Below are 19214 nucleotides of genomic sequence, written 5' to 3'. Positions count from 1 at the left end.
AATCTCCCCAAGGAAGTGGTGGGTTCCCCAATATCGGACACTTCTAAGATTCAGCTGGACAGGGTGCTGGGCCAGCTTGTCTAGACCGGGCTTTGCCAAGAAAGGCTGGACTAGATGATCCTTGTGCTCCCTTCCAACCCGCTATTCTATGATGCTAAACTTCAAATAGAAATCATGTCAAACAAAACTTGAGCTTTATGTAGTTACACTTGTGTATTCCATGTGCATGTGGAATGCAAGTACCAGATGTGAGAAAGATTTTTGCATGAGACTGCAGGGTCTAAGAACCACCACAGTTAGGTAAAAACTTCTGTAGAAGCCTGTTTCACCCTATGGCAGAACAATCCTATAGCTATGCAGCAAGGACATCCAAAAATAAATACAAATGCAAGTAAAATTACAATAGAGTATGTTCTTGGAGCAAGTGAAGATTCTCTAATCTGTTGGCAACATAATTTACACACACTAAACCAGAGACAGGTAACGTAAGTTACTGTCACCCTTCACACATCGCTATGGAGAGGCCACAGAGGCCTCTCAAAATCCACCTGCAGAGATCAGAGATGGGAAATACAAAAGGCAGCTGTATCTTTTTTAGTTACTACTTATACTAGATGGCATTGTTGAGATAATACAGGCATAAAAGAATTACAACCAAATTACACTCCTTGTGTGGTGAAATCAAATTTTTTCTATAGATTAAGATTCTTGCATCCAGGTGACATAAGGGTAGAAAAACTCCACTGAAAATAATAATAAAACATAAAACTCCCAGAATATTCCCAAATGGCAAAAGCTGTCTTTTTCAGAATAACCAAAGCATCACATAGTCAAGGTCAAATGCACTACTCTGTCACTAAAAGTTTCAAAATTTCATGGATGCAGCTGAAGAGAGCACGGTCTTCAGAGTATAGTTACTGCTGTCCTTGTAAAGCTGTGACGTAGATGAGCTGATACACCTGCATTACAGCTTCCCATGATCTCTCTCTGCATCTGATTATATTTGAGTTCCTCCCCAACTATCTGTCAGGTAACAGACAGTCCTCTAAAGTTATGCTGCTTTTAAAAACAAAAAAACCCACGTCTCCCAAGATTTTTATTTTAACACGAAATTCCAGCAATAAAATACATATGCATATACCAGCATATAGTCACACAAGACAACAGAGATCAAGGTGTTAGCACGATTTTAGCAACTGGACCAATAATTCTGATCTGAGACAAAAATCAATAAACCAATAAGTAACTCTGAATGTCGAATGTTACTTATTCTGCAGTAAAGATCACCTTACAAGCTTTCCTCAAAGACTTTCACCTTTTCACAGCCCTCTGGTGGTTCATGCTTGAACTCGTAGCTGTCGTTGGGTTTCGGTGAGCTAGCATATTTTGGCAAGGGAGAATTATTCCCATTCTCTGCAAGAAGAGAGCACCTCATTACTTCAGTGTGTCACACTATTAAAAAAAAACAACAGCTATCTTTGTATGTCCCCCAAATTGAAACACACATCGTTACCAATGTTATAAAATTAAGGAACGTTTTCAGTCACCTTGAAGTTTTCATTTGCAAATAGGCTTTCTTATCTCAATCACTTTCCTCCTTTCCATTTCTCCTCATATCATTTTTCAGGCTGCTCTGCAATCTCTGTTAATTCCTGGCCACTTCCTGTTTGTAATTGCAAACCTGAATCTATGGTCTGTGCCATCACCACCTAGCCAAAAGAAACAGATAGAAATCATATTCCTTAAAAACCAGAACAAGCTTATGTGGAATTATGAAATTCTCCCAGTGTATCTCAGAAGATTTCTAGTAAAAAAGAAAAATTAGAAAAAGACAGTTAAACTTTTATGGGTGCACGCATGAAATGCTGGAAGGTTGCCCATTTTGTCTGAAATCAAAAAAATACCTCACACAAGCAACAGGACTAACCTATTTTTGCCGTTCCACCTGTTGCTGTACACTCTTGATTCTTCACCTTGTTCAGAGTACTTGAAGAATCTATTATTTAAAACCAAAATCTTGTCTGGGAAGCATATTGCTCAGTCATATCCAGCTCCAATTACAGAGCACTACATATGTGTGCACGCATAGTATTTGGAACAATTCAGAAAAAAAAGATCACTTACAAAATAAAAAACATTCTACCATTTCTCCATGGATGTGGGAAACAAAGTCCCTCTTTTACTACATGGTCATTCACATAGCAACGGGTTAAAGTTAAGCACTGTTAAACTTTTAGAGTTACACAGTACCTTTATCTATGGAATCAGCAAGAAGATCATCTGTAGAACATGGACCTTCTTCACTGCCTTCGTTTGAGATGGTGAGAAATGAGGCTGGAGATCCTGACTGGGAGCAGCTGCTGTTGTTACTGCTCCTGTTTGCTCCGCCAGGCGCTCGGGTACCAACGCCGCAGGTACCGCTGCTACGCTGAGCCAGCGGAGGTGCTCGGTGCCCAGCTGGAATATCTTGAGGCTGTTAAAAATAAAAGGGATCAGATGGCTGCTCTTGTCTTGTTAGCAATTTCTTTAAATCCAGTAATGCTGAGGGGTTTTTTGGGTTTCACAAAGCTGGTTGAAGTGGAAAGTTTTATCCATTACACAAGATTCCAACATAAAATAAAAAAATAAGTCAGGTTTGGAAACTAAGGACAACAGTTTTCAGGATTTCACAGAATCACAGTATTGCTCGGGTTGGAAAGGACCCTCCTGAGCTCGGCTGGTCCAAGCCCCGGGCGCAGGCAGAGTCACCGCCGCAGCCTGTCCAGGGCTGTGTCAGGTTTTCAACATCTCCACAGACAGCGATTCCACAGCCTCTCTGGGCAACCTGCTCCAGCTTTGAGCAGCCTCACATAACTAAAAAAAAACAGATTAAAAAAGTTTTTTTCTTGTGTTTGGATTGTTTTTAAATTTATGCCCATTTGTTCTTGCCCTGTCATGGGGCAATAAGAGTCCAGCTCCCTCCTGCTCACTCTGCACGTCAGATATTTACACGCACCGATAAGATCCCCCTGAGCCTTCTCTTCTCAAGGCTGAACAGTCCCAGCTCCCTCAGCTTCTCTTCATATGAAAGGTGTTCCAGGCCCTTAATCATCTTTGTGGCCTATATTTCTGATACTTCATTACTAAATTTACCTCTAAAAATACCTAACAATAGAATTACAGTTAAAAATTGGCAAGTTGTGCTTCGGCTGAGATGGGGCAGTTCAGCATGGGCAAAGGGAAGAAAAAGTTCCTACAAAAAGTCTCAAAACAGACCTTTTGTCTTCTCCCCTGTTTTACTGAGATTTCTTATTTTATCAGAAGATAAAATACATCACAGTAATCACAGAGGAAAAGGTTCAGATTCAAGCTTTACCTCTTTCCTGCATTTTGCTTTCCAAGGGACATTTCAACTGCCTTTATTAAAGAATTACTTAGACTTCAGCAAAGCCTTTGACACTGTATGCCCCGGCATTTTCCTGGAGCAGCTGCAGCTCATGGCCTGGATGGGTGTCGGGGGTTCAACCAGGCCGAGTGCCGGGTCCTGCACTTGGGCCACAACAACCCCACGAACGCTGCGGGCTGGGGAAGAGCGGCTGGTAAGTGCCTCGCAGAAAAGGCCCTGGGGGTGTTGGTGACAGTGGCTGAACATGAGCCAGCGTGTGCCCAGGTGGCTCATATTCACATAATTATTACATATGCACTACAATTTTTGAAAAGTTTGACATACAATACATTTATACTAAGAAAGATTTGATGATGTTAGTTATAGTTGTTTAGTTTCTTACTGACAATACATCTATTAATTACTAGTTAAACAGAAACTAAGCCCTCTGCTTCTAAACAATGTGTTACTTAATCTTCTGTCTCCCTCTTGTCACGCAGAAGAATCTAAAACTTGAAAAACATCCCCTCGTTGTGCGGGTGGTCAGAAAGCATTTATCTCATGTCATCTGGTTAATGATGGGTACGTCTTTCATAACTTAATCGCAGTATACAATAACTTGGCAGCTTGTCTTCAAAAGCAGGAGAGAAAAAAGGGACAGGCATCTGGAAAAACAAGACTGAGCAAAAAGCAGCAGGGACAGAGGAAAAGAGACCGAAAGAGCACCAAGGAATAGGGCAGAGAAAGAAAAAAAAATCAGGGCCGCAGCAGCGGGGCGCAGATGGAGGAAAAAACCTGGCACGGTCTACAGGACACAGAGGAACGTCCCCCGGCAGCCGGCCGCAGCGAGGGCTCCGCAGCGTCCGCTCCCAGCCCGGCCCGCCCCCAGTGCCCCGAGACACCATGGACACGCCGGATGCAGCGATTGACACCGGAAGGAGCCGGCGCGCTCTGATTGGCTGCTTTCCACGCCACCGCGCCGTCCCATTGGCTGCTCCTCCCCGTGTTCCGCCCCCACGAACCCTCCTCGGGGCGCAGCCGCGCGAGGACCGCGCCATTGGGGCCCGTTTTCCCCACAAGCACGGCTCCCAGAGCCGACTCTCCGGGGCGGCGGAGCCGCAGCGGAGCCGGCCGGGCCGGGCACTCACCGGGGCCGCGCAGAAACTTTGTCACACGCATATCTTTGCGTGTTCCCTTTGTCACACGCATATCTTCGCTCCCGGGGGTCCGCGGGCAAAGGGGCGACGGGGGGGCAGTGTGGAACGGGGGGGCCTGAGAGGAGAGAGGAGGGAGCGGGGACACGTCTCACGGGGGAAAACATGCCCGCGGGGCACGTTTGGAGAGAAATCGTTTGGGGAGGGGCAGAGACACGCGGGAGGCAGTGCAAGTAGAAAGGTGCACGGGGCGGGGGGGGGACGGGACGTGTGTGGGGGTGACCTGCACCTGGGGGGTCCACCCGGGACCACCCACAGCAGACGACTCACCTGGGACAACCCGCAAAGGAGAATTCGCTCTGAAGAACCGACCCACGACAGAGACTCCACACCGGATCATCCCCAGCAATGCCCCTGTGACTGCTGGTGTTTCACTCCGTATTTGCCCCAAAAGGGGGGCAGTGTGCCTGTCCATAAGACAGGTTATTTTTTTTTTTCTTAAACTTTTCAAAAATGCCTAATTTTGAGAGGTTTTGGCACTTTTTCACAACATGCTTTTGGTTTAATGCACGAAAATATGGTTCATTTTGCTTTCCAGCTGCGCGCATCCAGGGAGAGTTTGCTTTCCCCAGGGCCTAAAATTGTTCTTTTTTTTATTATTTTCCCCATTGCACATGCAGACTCAGGGTGTTCGGCGTGCTTCTCAGCTGCTGTGGCGGTTCACGCTCTCTGTGCGCAGCCCCAGAAGGGGGCACCAGGCGTTCACAGCTCCCCCTCTGAAAAACAAAAATTCCAAACTAGAGTTCAGCGTCTGAAAAAAAATAGCGCAGAAGAAAGCAGAGGAAGTCAGTCGCAATAAGGGATAGCAGAGCAGCTGAGCTAACGGAGGATTTGGGGGAAATGGGCCACCTTGAAACACAAGGCATCTTTTAAAAGCCAGAGCGATTTGAGCAATTCAAGACAACATTAAGACAAACTGACACCATTTGGGACACACTCAGCGGACAAGGAAACGCTCTCGCTGACGCTAGAAAGCATCTCGCCCCTTCCCTCCGGCACCGCCGCAGGAGACAACCCCAGCGAGGCCACGGGACAGGCTCGCGCCGCCAGCGGGATCTGCGCTCACGGATCTGCTGCCACAGCTCCGGCCCTCGCGACGCTGCTGCTGCTGCTGCTGCTGCTGCTGCGCATCTGGCTCAGTCAGTAAAGCTGAAAGTGTGCAGCTCCAGAGAGTGACACTAAAAAGCAAAGAACCAACCGCGGTCATTCACTTTATACTAAAAAGGCGTGCGGATGGTTACCTACACCAGAAAAAACCCTTCTCTTTCATTTTCCTTTGGCATTTCCTTTGACACGGGCGCCTGCGCCATCGCCCAGCGGCAGCGCTTGCTGGCCGTGCGCTGCAGTACCCGAGTTTCGCCACACGACGGCAGCACTGAGGCGCGCCGCGGCACCGCATTGGGGCGGCCGCCTGCAGTACCGCGCTTTGCCCACAGGACGGCAGCACTGAGACCCGGCGCGGCAGCCCCGGGCGAGCAGGCGGGCCGCGTTCCGCGGGAATCCCGCAAAAAAACCCAAACCAAAACAAAACAAAAAAACCAGAGAGCCGCGGCAGGAAAGCGCCCCTGTCGCAGGGACGGACGCAAGTCCCGAAAACGAACACCGCCGCCCGCCAGCCCGGTGCCGGAAGGCTAACGCGCCCCGCTTGCTCTTCTGGCCGACGGCACCTGGAGGCAGCGCCTCCGAGTCCCGACCACAGCTGTCCCCGGCCCGCGGCAGCATGCAAGCACGCGATCAGCCTGCTCTGCACTTGAATTGCCATTCCCTCCGCCCATCGCCTCCCCGCCCGAAGCGCAAAACCACGTGCATTTTGGGCGCGAGGTCTTGCGCTGTCTTTTTGTGTGTGCGTTTTCTTTTTCTTTCTCTTGTGCCACATTGTCCAAAAACGGGAAGCTGAGCGCGTGGGTGCCACGGCTCCACGGGGCTCCTCTCCACAGGGAGGGCGCTCGGGCCGGGAAGGACCCTGAGCCCGGCGTGGGTGGACACACCCCATCGCACGTACAGACACAGAACCCGCCGGGCCTCGCCCTGAGCTTCCGCACTTCCGCCAAAGCGGCACCCCGCTCGCCACGCCGCCGAGCCTGCAACCGCACCTTAGCTCTGTTTTTAAACATCCCCCTGACAAAAGGGGGCTGTGCCGCTCCCGGAGAGACCGCAATACCGGGAACGGGCGCTGCACCGGAGACACGGCTCCAGGCCACAGACCGTTAGCCCACCTGCCCTAAGAGTCACACGCCTCTCACCAGCTTCGCGAGCTCGGCCATGAGGCCAGGAGGGGGAAACCTAACTAAACACCTCCCCACCGCACTGGCCCATCCCGTTCCTCCTGTTCCAACGTCACGGTCACCCTCGTCACGCCCGCACTCACCTGCCGCCTATTTCGCCGCTCCGTTCCCCTCGCTCCCTCCCACCGTCCCGCCGCGCTCAGCGGGCACCGACACCCGGCGGGAGGTTCCCGCCTGTCACCTCATGCCCCTCTGCCGGCTCCGGGGACCTCACGAAGGACTGCCCTGCCCTGAACCGCCTGCCTCCAGATCCCCGGGAGCCAGCCGCAGCGAGAGCTCCGCAGCCTCCCGTCCCTCGCCCCGACGCCCGTCCCGTTCATTCCCGGTACCCCCCCGAGACACCACGGACACGCTTGCCAGGGAGCTAGCTATTCCAACCGGATTGAGTCGGCGCGCTCTCATTGGCTGCTTTCCACCCCACCGCGCTGTCCTCCTATTGGATGCTCCTTCCCGCGCTCCGCCCCCACAAGCCTGCGCCGGACCTGACTGAGGACTGCGCCCATTTGGGCATGCGCAGTAGGGACTTCACAAGCAACGCCCCTTCGCCAACCTCATTGGCTGCCTACGCACGTCAATCGCCATTCTCGCCGCCTATCAGCGCTCCGCCCCTCAACCTCGCTCGCGCCGTCTGATTGGCCCGCTCTGCATCCTCACTCGCCTGCTCGCCGCCCTGCGGGGACCCCGAGAGCATTTGGCCGTGCAGCTTCAAAGATGGAAACTAAAAAGTAAAGAACAAACCGCGGTCATTCGCTTATCCTAAAAAGGTGTGGGGATGCCTACCCACACCACAAAAAGCCCTTAGCTTTCATTTTCCTCCGGCACTACAATTGCATAGGTGTGAACTCGTAAAATTAAACCATCCATCTCCCAGACACACGCTTCGAACTTGACTAGGGTGGGTTTCTGTTTCTCTTACACCAACGGACTTGCACATTTGTGAGCAAACACATTCATTTTGAAGCACAGCCTCTCCTGGGGGAAAAACGTGTCTTAGCGATCGAAAAAAATAAAATCCGACTTGGAGCTCCCAAACATTAGGGAGCGGCGGGGAAACAAACGAAAGCGAAGACCAGCAGCAGCATCGTAAAGTAGTATTCAGCTTCAGTTCTGATCACGTACTTAAAAGCCTCTCTCAGCCCTACGAACAATTAGTCCTTTTCTGGAAGGACACATTTTTTTACCTGAATGTCCTCAATTGAAGACTCCACTAAACAGAACGGGGATCGAGCCGCAGGACAACATGCCATCGACATATTAACAAGGAAAAAAACCCACAAGTCAACCCCAGGTTCGATTACTAGTTTCCATCCCGTTTCATTCCTTACATTTCAACTGGCACCCAGGTGCTCCAAAATTAACTATACCCATGCCACTTCTCACTAAAAATTCAGTTCTACGTTTAAACATTCAAGGCTATTTCCAGCGTGCCCATAAATTCACTGTGAACAAAGACAAGAGAAACACTCGACCCTAAGGAGCGCCGGCCGGCAGGTTTCTCCCCTCTCTGCCCGGGACCGAGAAGACGCCGCCACCGCTGCCGCCTCCTGCCGCCTCCTCGCCCGTGCCCCCTCGCAGCGGGGCTGCCCCACGACAGCCGGGGGCCTCTTTTTTTTTCCCGGCGGCCGGCCCGACCGCTGCCCCCCCCTTTCTGATGGCCGCGGCCACGACCCCGCCCGCAGCGGCAGCGCCCCCCTCGGCCCCGCCCCGGCACGGGCACAGGGCGCCGCTTCCCAGCTGCAGTACCGGCCTGTGGCCACCAGACGGCGGCACCGAGCGCGGTCGCGCCGCGCCCCCCGCGCTGCCGCAGCGCGCCCGCTTCTTTTCAGACCCCCGGCCCTTCTTCTTGGCCCGTGGGCAGCTTCAGCTGCCCTGGAACGCGCTTTCCCAGAGCCGCGCGGACGACAGACACGCATACCCACGTACACTTCCCCAAGCCTAAGCGTAGCCAGGATTCCCTTCCTCGCCCTCAACGTTTTTATTCAAGAGTCCAGCAGCTCACCTGTCCTCGTGAGCTGCCTCGCTGCAAACAAACGAACAGAAAAGAAAAAAAGAAAGAAAAGAAAACAAGAAAAGGAGTGATCTCTTCCAGGCAGTTTCTCTAAACAGTCGAGAGATTATAAAATTGCACGTGTCTTTTCCAAGCAGAACGAGCCTGTGATTCCACGAAAAAGGAGGGCAAGGAGCAGGTCAGCTTGTCAGAGAAAGACAGGGACAGGGAGCAAGACAAGGCGACACAGAGAGAGAGGCAAAAGGGACAGGGAGGCAGGGCAAAGGGAAGGAGAGGCCAAGATCAGAGACAAGCAGCAGGACACAGACGGTGGGGAAAACTCCTAGAATGGGCAGCGGGAGAGACAGACCAAGGAGAAACGGGCGCCGGGCCGCGGGACAGGGAGCGGGGCAGAGCGTCACGGAAACAAAAACAAAGAGGGAACGGGACAGAGAAACGAGGGGAAAGACAAGGAGAAGGGCAGAGAAACAGGAACGGGGGCGGGCAGGGAGCAGGACCGAGAGACGGAGCGAGGAAGGGAAAAAAGGACGGGGGCAGAATGCAGGGAGAGAAACGACGACAGGGAGCAGGACAATAGCATGGGCTGCAGGACAGAGACGGAGGAATTGCAAGAACACAGACACGAGGAGCACCACAGAATGACAGCCAGGGGAAAGGGGCACAGAGAGCGGGATGGCGCCGGAGCGGAAAAAAACAAACCAAACCAACGGCGCTGGGCCACTGGAGAGAGATACGCAGAAAGAAAAAAACACCCAGGAAGAGAGAAAAGAAAGAGGGGATGGCTGGCTGGGGGAGGGAGGGGAAAGCAGTTAGAAAGGGTGGGAGAAGGACCGCGACAGGACAACAGAAAAGCCAGCGAGGCCAGGCAGGGCAGGGGGGGCGTGACACTGCTTGTCTAGCAGTATAATCTGCGATCTGCCGATTTATTTCCAGTTTCCTGATCACTGCTCCCTTTCGATGCCCTTTGCAACGCACGATGGCAACTTTTCTAGCAACGGCACAGCTTCCAACAACTGGAGTATCATATTTAATCTGTCTTCCTTCTGCTGTTAATAAACTTTGTTCTTTTCAAATGGCACGCACCATTCTAAAAACATACTTTGAAACAGTGCAAATATTAACCTTCTTCTCTTTGGATAATTCTAAAGCTCGTGTGAGCGCAGCTTTCTGGGCAGAAGTCTCTGCAGGTAAAGGTTTAGTTTCGATTACCTTGTGGGTAGTTATCACCGCACACCCGGCTTGACGTACTCCTCGCTTTACGCAGAGCTGCTTCCGACGGTGAACCAGGAGTCTTCAGCATCCTCCAGTGGCTGGCTGGTCCTTTAGATCCGGTCCGCTGGAGTAAACAGCTTCTGTTGTTTCCCAGCAATCGGACACCACAGGCTCCGAAACAGATCCACTGAGGAGAGAAGCTGGATTGACAATGGCAGTAGTAGCAATATTTCCATCATCTTGTTCCACCCACACGGCCTGGTATTTCAGGGGACGCTAATACAGTCATTTGCTGTCCCACAGTGAGCTTACGAGCTTCCCGCACATCGAGCGCGACAGCTGCCACGGCTCAAAGACAGCCAGGCCGGCCTTTGCTCGCTTCGTCTGGTTGCTTAGGGAAGCAGACCACAGCTCGCTTAGGAGACCTTAACCGCTGTGCCGGAACACCCAAAGCAATACTTTGCCTTTCGTGTGAGTGCAACCAAAATGGTTTGGTGACACCTGGGAGGCCCAGGGCCGGAGCCCTCGCCAGTTCCTTTTTCAGTTGCGAAAAAGCCCTCCCGGCTTCTCGCGTCCAATTCAACTCGGAGCTGTTTTCTTTCAACAGTTCGTACAAAGGCTTTACTGAGAGTCCATCATTATAAATCCAAAGCCTGCACCAACCTGTCCTTTCAAGAAACGTCCGCAGCCCTTTTACCGTCGCCGGTTCCGGCGTCCGGCAAGCAGGTTCTTTCCGCTCTGTCCCCAGCTCTCGCCGTCCTCCGCAGATCTCCAATCCCAGATAAGTCACTCGGTGCCGCATCGGCCGGGCCTTCTGTTGGGAAACCCGATGCTCACTTAATCGCAGAAAATCAGTCAGCTTACAGCCCATTGCACACAACCCTCTTTGGGTTTTGTGCCTATAAGGAGACAACAAAGTCCCATTGCCCGGAAGAGCTTCCCAGGCATCACGTTCTCGTGCTAACTGGTTTCCGAAAATCACAGGGCTGCTCCTGAATCCCCGGGGTGACACGACCCAGGTTAATTGGGTCTTTCTCCCAGTAAAGGGATTTTCCCACTCAAAAGCAAAAAGCTTCTGACTCTCTTTGGCTAATGCAAGACAGAAAAAGGCATCTTTGAAATCCAACACAGTAGACCATTTGTGATTATCTCGCCATTTATCTAACAATGTGTAAGGGTTAGCTACTACCGGGTGTCAATCTGCGGTAATTTTGTTTATTGCTCTCCAATCTTGCACTAACCTATAGCTTTTACTGTCTGGTTTCTTTACAGGCCGGATTGAAGTGTTCGCTTCTGACTCACATTCTATCGGCAGCCCAAATTGCAAAAAGTTACTGATTATTTCTTTTATCCCTTTTCTATCCTCTAATTTCAGAGGATATTGTCTAGTTCTGACTGGTCCAGCTCCAGGTTTCAAATTAATGTTCACTGGTTCCGCATTCTTTGATTTGCCAGGAACTCCCGAAGCCCATACCCCTGCAAATACTGTACCTGGACAGGTCCTGAAGCTCTTACCTCAAATAGACTCCTCTGCTTCTCTAGCTCAGAAGCTGCGAAGTACTGCAGGAACAAAGGAACAGCAGAAAAGCAACAGCAAAGCAGCCCAGATGCAGAACGAGCTCCCTGGTGAGAGGCTGTGGCTCGTACGGCCCGGGTCCTGCCCTCCGCCTGGGCCTTTACTGGAAATGACAACTTTCTTTTACTACATCTGTTGCATCTGCAATGTGATTAAGTAGGGATTTAAACTTAATTTTTCTAGGGCATAGATAGAAAAAGATAGATGTCATACTAAGCTGTGTAAAAACGTAGCCCATTAAATGCACTAGCTATATTATTATTAGAATTGCGTATTGAAATTTTCTATTAAAAAATAAATGCTATTGTGTTACACTAAATTTCTAGTAAGACCATAGATACTACTTAACTTCTACCAGGAGTACGTTCTGGGTAGGACTGAATGACAAAATCGAATTAGATTCCGTAAGAATCTCTTCTAAAAAATAACCCAGGGCTTGCTTTGCCTCCCCAGGACTCCAAAGGTCTCCCCAGGACCCCCCTCATCTTCCAGGGCTCCCCGGACCCTCCCCAGCTATCGCCTCCCTGGGGCTCCCAAGATCCGCCGTCCTCCGCAGGGCTCGCCTCGATTCCCCGAGGCTGCCAAGTTCTCCCCAGGTCTTACCTCGGTTCGCCGGGGCTCCCGAGGCCTCGCTTGACCTCCCTTGGGCTCCCCAGGCCTCCCCAAGGCTCTCCGTGGCTCCCCAAAGCTCACCTCGTCTTCCCGAGGCCTGCCGCAGCTCCCCAGGAATCCCCGCTTCTCCCCAGGGCTCGCCTCGGTTCCCCGAGGTTCCCCAGCCCTCCCCAGCGCTCCCCGGGGGTCGCCTCTGCTCCTCAGGGCTCCCCAATCCTGCGCAGGTCTCTCCTCGGTTCCCCAGGGATCCCCAGTCCTGCCCAGCCCTCGCCTCTGCTCACCACTTCTGCGTCTTCCCAGTCCTCCATAGGTCTCTCCTTGGCTCTCCATTCCTCTCCAGGGCTCTCCTGAGTTCCCCCCAGTTTCCCAGCCCTTCCCAGGGTGTACCTCATCTCCTTGGGGCTTCCCGACATCCTCTGGACTTGTGTCATCTCCCCGGGGCTCCCCAGGGCTCCGCGGTGCCTCAGCACTCCACAGTCCTGCTCTGGGATCACCCTGCGGTCACCAACAAGTGCCACAAACCCTCGTGAGATGCCGAAACAGGAGCACCCCCTGAACGAGACACTGGGACCTCCCCCAAACTCAAACCCAGCCTTGCTCTAGAACCTGGAACCCGCTCTAGAACACCCCTAAATAACATTCCTTTTATTTATTTACACTGTAACATTTGAATCATTACTAGTAAGTGGATTAACTAGCACACTTTTTTTTTTTTAATAGGAACTAGAGTTTTTTCTCTACAGTGGGGTAATTGGGGGTAATTACTGTCTGCAGAGTTTTAAGTAATAGCTAGATTATAGGCATTATTTACTCCCAAAGACTCTTCTGGTTACTCTTATTTAAATTTTTATTCTAAATGCTTTACAGGAAATAAGTAGTTAAGCTTTAAACAGCAGAAGCCAAGGACCTTGGAAAAACCCACCGCAGCGCCTCGACGTGTCCTGGGATTGTTGGCGGCACCAAAACGCGCCCAACGAGCCCCCCGGTGCGGCCGGGGCCGCGGCAGCGCGGCGGCGGAGACTCGACCCCGCGGGTACCGCACGTAACGCCGAACGCCGGGCAGCGCATCTCGGTTTCAAAGGAGGAACACGCGCATGGCACAAAGAACTTTGTTTTACACCAGACGCGCGCTGCCCTGGGCGGCCGCGCAGCAACGTCGCCGCTGCGATTTGGAGTTCTGGTGGGAAACGAGGCAGCTCCGCGCGCGGCGGCGCAGCCTCGGCTCCCGACCTGCGCGCGAGAGCGACGCTTCACCATCCGTGGCACCAGAAACTAGGAAGCCTCTGAAACACTAGGAGAAAAAAAAAGGAAAACTAGGAAAGGAAAACAAATCAGGAAAAAATAAGGAAAAAGTAGGAAAAAAAAGTAGCCTCTGAAAAACGCGGCAGCCCCTCGCAGGAATTTCCCATCCCGCGCGCACACGGACCCGTGCACGGCCCTGCCCCACGGTTCCCCGGTGTCCCCGCCTCCGCCCGCCCCCGGACACCGGGGTCCCCACGGACACCGGGGTCCCCACGGACACCGGGTCACCCCGGCCCGCCTCGGTGCCCCCTCTTCTCCCTTCCCCCCAAGCCCCTGTGACCCTGAACTTTGGTTCCGCCCAAGATTGGTTCTGCCCAGTGTCACACCAAAACCCTTCCCCCAGTGTCCCCTATATACTTTCCCCACCACCCCATGACCCCGAACTTTGGTTCCGCCCAGTGTCACAAGAAAACCCTCCACCGCTGTCCCCCTTGTTTACCTTCCCCCCGCGCCCTGTGACCCTGAACTTTGGTTCCCTCCACTTTTAGTTCCACCCTCCCATTCCAGCAGGCCTTGGTGACACCCAGGGGGACCTGGAAAGGGGAATCGCGGGTCACACTGAGGAGGTTTTAGGCTGGTTTTGGGGTCACTATTGTATTTGGCTGCGTTTTCTGGTCACTTTAGGCGGGTTTGGGGGTCACTGATGGGGGTGTCTGGTCGGGTTTCAGGGATACTTCGGGGGATTTTGGGGCCACTGTTGGGGGTTTGGAGGTTTTGGGGTTGCTGTGGGAGGTTTTTGGGGTCACTTGGGGGGGATTTTTTGGTAGGTTTTGGGGTCACTGTGGGTGGGCTTTGTGGTCACTTTGGCTGTGTTTAGGGGTCACTGTGGGGGGAATTTGGGTGGTTTTGGGGGTCACTGTTGCAAAGACCTGTGTGGGTTTTGGGGTCACTTTTGGGGGAGTTTGGGGGCCACTGCTGCAATATGAGCAGGTTTTGGGGTGACATTGGGGGAGTTTCAGGGTATTTTGGGAGGGTTTTGAGGTCACTCTTGGGGGATCTGAGCGCGTTTGGGGGTCACTTTGGGCTGGTTTTGGGGTCACTTTGGGGGGGCTTTAGGGTCACTGTTTGGGGTTTTGTGGGGATTTTGCAATCACTCTGGCTGGGTTTTGTGGTCACCGTTGCGGGGATTTGGGTGGGTTTTGGGGTCTCTGTGGGCAGGTTTTCGGGTCATTGTTGGGGGGATTTGGGCAAGTTTGGGTCGCTTTGGGGAAAGTTTTTGTAGTTTTGGGGTGAATGTGGGCAGGGTTTGGAGGCCACTTTGGGCAGGTTTTGTGGTCACTGTTGCAGTGATTTGGGCTGGTTTTGGCATCCATTTAGGGGGATTCAGTAGGTTTTGGTGCTGCTGTTGGGGGATCTGGGGGGTTGAGGCATTTGGCCAGGTTTTGGGGCCACTCTGGGGGGGGTTTAAGGTCACTGTTGCTGGGGTTTTTGGTGGGTTTTGGGGTCACTGTTGGGGGATTTGGACTGGTTTTGGCGTCACTCTGGGCGGGTATTTGGATCACTGTTGGTGGTTCTGGAGGTCACTTTGTGGGAGGGTGTGCTCTGAGGCACTACAGAATACAGATGAAGGGTCCTGCTGCATACCAGAAGGGCCATAATGCATTCTGCGGGGACCGGGGTGGCTGACCGAAGCTGCCTGCAGACACTCCCTGCTCCTGCGGAAGCCCTGTCTTCCAGAAGCACCCCCATAGACCTCAGCCACAGACGCACTGGGGGTGTCTCCTCACCACAGCACCTTCCCAGGCACCGAACAGTTCTAACGTTAGCACTGAGGCTGAGTCATGACTTCCCGTAGCATCCCCCCTGCCCCTGTTTTATTGGTATGTCATTACCCTCCCAGGAAACAAGAAAGGGCTGCAGCCAGCAGGGGACGAGCTGCTGGCAACAAGAATCAGAAAAGCATCAGTTTGTCATACCTAGGCTAGACACGACCTCTGGAAACATTACAGCATGACCTACGATACACTTGCTTCCACTTATTTAATTATGCTCGACTGAACATTTCCAATGGCTTTTTGATTCAGTGACTTCACTGTATCTCCGCGTCAGCATTATGCGAAGCCACATCTGTGGCAGATGCACTCGACCCCCCAGCCAAACCAGCCGCAGTTTGGTCCGGGCTCCAGAGGAGGGAAAGGCCTGGGCTGCAGCCGGGCCAGGAGCTCCTTCCAGGAGACCCACAAGGAAACAGAACAGCACACTGAAAACTGAAAACTTGTGGATTCAGGGAGTCTCGTGCATATGTTTCCCACTGTACGCGATTTGAATACAAGTCAACCACGTAACTCTATGACAGCCTGGATGAGCCTACTTCGAGCTCTCTCTGCTAAACAAGCTGGCTGTATGGCAAGGGTTTTATTACTCACAAATCAGTGGATGAGATCAATTTAAGTTTCATATCAATCATTTAGCTTAAGTAAATGCATACTAAGTGTAGTGAATCACCTAGAAGTATAAGGTTCTGTGATTTTTAATGTACTCTCTGCTTCATGTTACTTAGTAAACTGGATTTGCTGAAATGTTAAGCTGTAAAGTTCTGCTCGTATTTACCAAAAGCAACTACAAACTACACTGAACACCTGCAAGATAAGGTCTAGTTTGCGCTTTGCTGGGAAGAACAGAATTGACTGGGGAAAAAATAATTATTTCAAGGCTAATGCAAAGACATTACAGATATCTGCTAAATGGGGCCCATTCTCCACTTCGCTGAGAGTTATTTATTCAGACAAAACAGCACCTGCAAGGCTATGAACTATAAACAGTATCTACAGCTAAAAAAAAAAAAGGCCCATCTGAGATGAGTGAAAAAGATCCAATGAGAAGCAAGAAGACCCCAAACTGAAACATTGCTATTGGGCTAAATCATGGTATGAATGATCTGTAAAGATATAAAAGTCCATGGTTTTCTATGCTCAAGTGGGACCTCTGTGCAGGTACCCAGCTTGAGCCAGACCTCCTGCTATTCTGCTCCACTAATTTTTTTTTTATTCCTGAGAATTTTGTTTCCTGAAAGTTTGCTCTGCAAACAGTTATCGGGCCTCGCCTGAAAGTTTGCCTCTGGAGTTCTAAAATACAGACTCAGAGCGAAGAGAGGGAAGACGCCTGAAAGCTTGCTTTGCAAAGAGTATCAGTCTTCCAAAGAGAAGGTCAGCAGCGTTCGGCTTGGCATTTTTCCTCCATGCAGTAAATAACGGAGTGAAGCTGCCACTGAACTCTTTTAAGTCGTGCTTTTCTTTGAGAAATTTAACCATGGTTCTGCTTACAGAACTCTAAATCACTCCTCCGCAACAACGTCCCTTTTGAACACAGCACTGTTCCTCACTTCACCTCTAAGGACTACTGCTGTCGCCATAGAGCTACTTTTGAGAGACTTTATTTACAGCAACACAAAGCAGTACAAAAAAAAGACAAGTGAGATACGCAACCCCTTGTCATAATCCCACCTTCACAAATGCATTCTGGATACAAAACCTTTGTGGAAACCTTTTGCTGCTCTTGGACCTACAAGTGAACAGGTGTCTCACTGCAGTGCAGCAACATGGTTCAGTCCCGTTTGGTCCCAGTCAGTGGCTGACCAGGATGTTGCTGAGGCTCAACAAGACAGGCTCAGGGTTCAGGTGTGTCCCAAAGGAGAAGCAGTTCCCGCCACCACCAATAAGCAACAACTCCTTCTCCTCTGGCAGAAAGACACTACTATGGTTATGTAGCATTAATGGCCACTCCAGATGCTCCTAAAAAAGGAAAGGAGATTTTGAACATACAGGACTTCAACACATGTACCACATACAATGCTGTAGAGATATTTCATATGGTACCTTCATTAGAAAGAACAACCACAGTGGGTCTCATCTAGGACCATTTAGTCCACTATACCACCCACAAATGTGGGCAAAAATAAATAGCTAGAGAACACAGGAACAAGGAAACGATATACTCCTCTAGTGTATTCCATGCACTCAACAACTTGCAGTTCACTGACTTTTAGTGAGAGAGAATGTCTTTGTAGTCTCTGAACTTTAATGTTTTTCCTTCCAAGAACACAGTCACTTTTTGAATCCATGTAAGTCTTTGGCATTCATGTCCTGTGTCAGAGTTCCAGAGCTTAACTATGTTTCATATGAAGGACTCTTTTGAAGCATATTACCTGCCAGCTTCTTTTTATGTCTCCTAGATCTTATATCAGAAGAAACAACGAACAGTCACGTCCTCCTCACCACAAAAGAGACAGCCTAAAATATATAGTTACCCGAAAGCTCAGGAAAGCAAACGTCGCTGCAGGTAACAGACTGTAGCAGTAACAAAACTGCTATGTTGGCAATTCAGTTGTTGTTGGGGCCACTGGAAGCTGAAGAGGACAGCTTGCAGAGGCTTCCCTTGTAAAATGCTGTAGTGGTTTAACCCCAACCAGCAACTAAGACCATGATCGCTCACTCTCATGCTCACTCACTCCCCCCGCCCCTGAGTGGGATAAGGGGGAGAACTGAAAGGGAAGGGAGAAACTCATGGGTTGAGATAAAAACAGTTTAATAAGACAACAACAAAATATATACATACACTACTGCTAATAAAAATTAAATATACTATAAGAAATTTACTGTAATAAATATACTATAGTATAATAAATATACTATACTATAATATAAATCAAATATACTCAGTGCAATCCCTCACAAAACTCCAGTCACACCAAACAGCCAGTCCTGGAGACGAGAGCAGCCTGGTCCCAAACAGCTGATCCCAGCGAGAGACAGAGAGAGCAAAAAGGCAAACAGCAGAAACGCCTAAAGGTCAACTGCAAAACGGCAGAACGGCAAAAGGCTGAACGTCAAACTCCCAGTGGAATCGAACTCCCAAACAGAACTAACGAGCCGGAGAAGCCAACTCAAATTATATACCAAGCATGACGCTAATGGTAGGGATGTTTCATTGATCAACCTGGATGTCAATCCAAGTGCTGTCCCATCTGTGCCGCTCTCCTACCAACTTGCACCTGCACCTGGAAAGCCAAGGAAATCCTTGGTTTTCTTAGTAACAGCCAAAATACCAGTGAGTCCTTACATTCTTTTCCTACCAGATCATAAACATTAGAATGCTACTGCATGAAGAAAAATTAACTCTATTTCAGTCAAACCAGTACAAATGCTCAAGACAGAAGGCAACTCTGATGAGGGTACCCTCATTTATATTCTTTGAGAAAGGTTAAGGGAGAGTGATTAAGAGAGATATATCTGCCTATCCTAAATGCTCCATGGCTTTTTCGAGCACAGAGAAAGCTGCCAGCCAATGGCTTTGGAGCTATCACCCTCTAATGCAAGTATCAAAGCAGTAATACTGATAGTACCCAGTACTGCACAGAAAGTCACTGACAATTCCAGTCTTTCAAGCCTTGGGACCAATCCACATGCACTGTACAGTACTATCAATACTTTACCACAGTCCTGGTAGGCTCGAAAGCCTAAAGAGTTTCACCTAAGTCAAAGCAAACAGCTTCATAAGCAAAGGCAGCTATCAATCCATCTGCATCCACTTATTCAATGTAAATAAAAAGGTTCCACTCTTTTAGATACAAGTTTATTATCACTGTACCCATCCTCACTGCTGTCCAAGAAGAGCAACCTATTTCATCTAAAGGACACTAGGC

The 19214-nt window shown here is 50.5% G+C and overlaps 2 protein-coding genes and 1 long non-coding RNA gene across 6 annotated transcripts in view; all 3 read right to left on the bottom strand.

The window, feature by feature from the left end:
• Window positions 1–20: 20 nt before the first annotated feature.
• On the bottom strand, window positions 21–4246 carry LOC135994772 (uncharacterized). Its single transcript, XR_010607044.1, has 4 exons — window positions 4160–4246; window positions 2251–2473; window positions 1548–1709; window positions 21–1413 (listed from the first exon to the last, which is right to left on the bottom strand). It is a non-coding gene; the product is annotated as an uncharacterized LOC135994772 (long non-coding RNA).
• A 319-nt stretch (window positions 4247–4565) lies between these two features.
• On the bottom strand, window positions 4566–13820 carry LOC135997793 (uncharacterized). 4 transcript variants are annotated; one of them, XM_065650681.1, is made up of 9 exons: window positions 13698–13820; window positions 13194–13562; window positions 12659–12766; window positions 11599–11800; window positions 10747–10897; window positions 10081–10283; window positions 5645–5756; window positions 4849–5294; window positions 4566–4636 (listed from the first exon to the last, which is right to left on the bottom strand). In XM_065650681.1, the coding sequence occupies exons 2-6, from the start codon at window positions 13526–13528 to the stop codon at window positions 10165–10167; spliced, it is 915 nt and encodes a 304-aa protein (XP_065506753.1). In that variant the 5' UTR covers window positions 13529–13562; window positions 13698–13820; the 3' UTR covers window positions 4566–4636; window positions 4849–5294; window positions 5645–5756; window positions 10081–10164. The 4 variants fall into 4 exon arrangements, with proteins under 4 accessions (XP_065506753.1, XP_065506746.1, XP_065506763.1 ...); XM_065650674.1 differs by lacking the exon at window positions 5645–5756; XM_065650691.1 differs by lacking the exon at window positions 5645–5756 and having other exon boundaries at window positions 10081–10270.
• Window positions 13821–16930: 3110 nt separating this feature from the next.
• The window catches only part of LCMT2 (leucine carboxyl methyltransferase 2), a 28088-nt gene continuing 25804 nt past the window's right edge, over window positions 16931–19214 (bottom strand). Inside the window, exon 14 of the mRNA XM_065626812.1 lies at window positions 16931–17304. Within this exon, the coding sequence (XP_065482884.1) occupies window positions 17137–17304 (168 nt within the window). The 3' untranslated portion in view covers window positions 16931–17136. The remainder of the gene's footprint in view (window positions 17305–19214) is intronic.

Source organism: Caloenas nicobarica, chromosome 1 (genome assembly GCF_036013445.1).
Source record: "Caloenas nicobarica isolate bCalNic1 chromosome 1, bCalNic1.hap1, whole genome shotgun sequence".
Lineage (NCBI taxonomy): Eukaryota > Metazoa > Chordata > Aves > Columbiformes > Columbidae > Caloenas > Caloenas nicobarica.
This window is presented reverse-complemented; position numbering and strand designations above follow the sequence as displayed.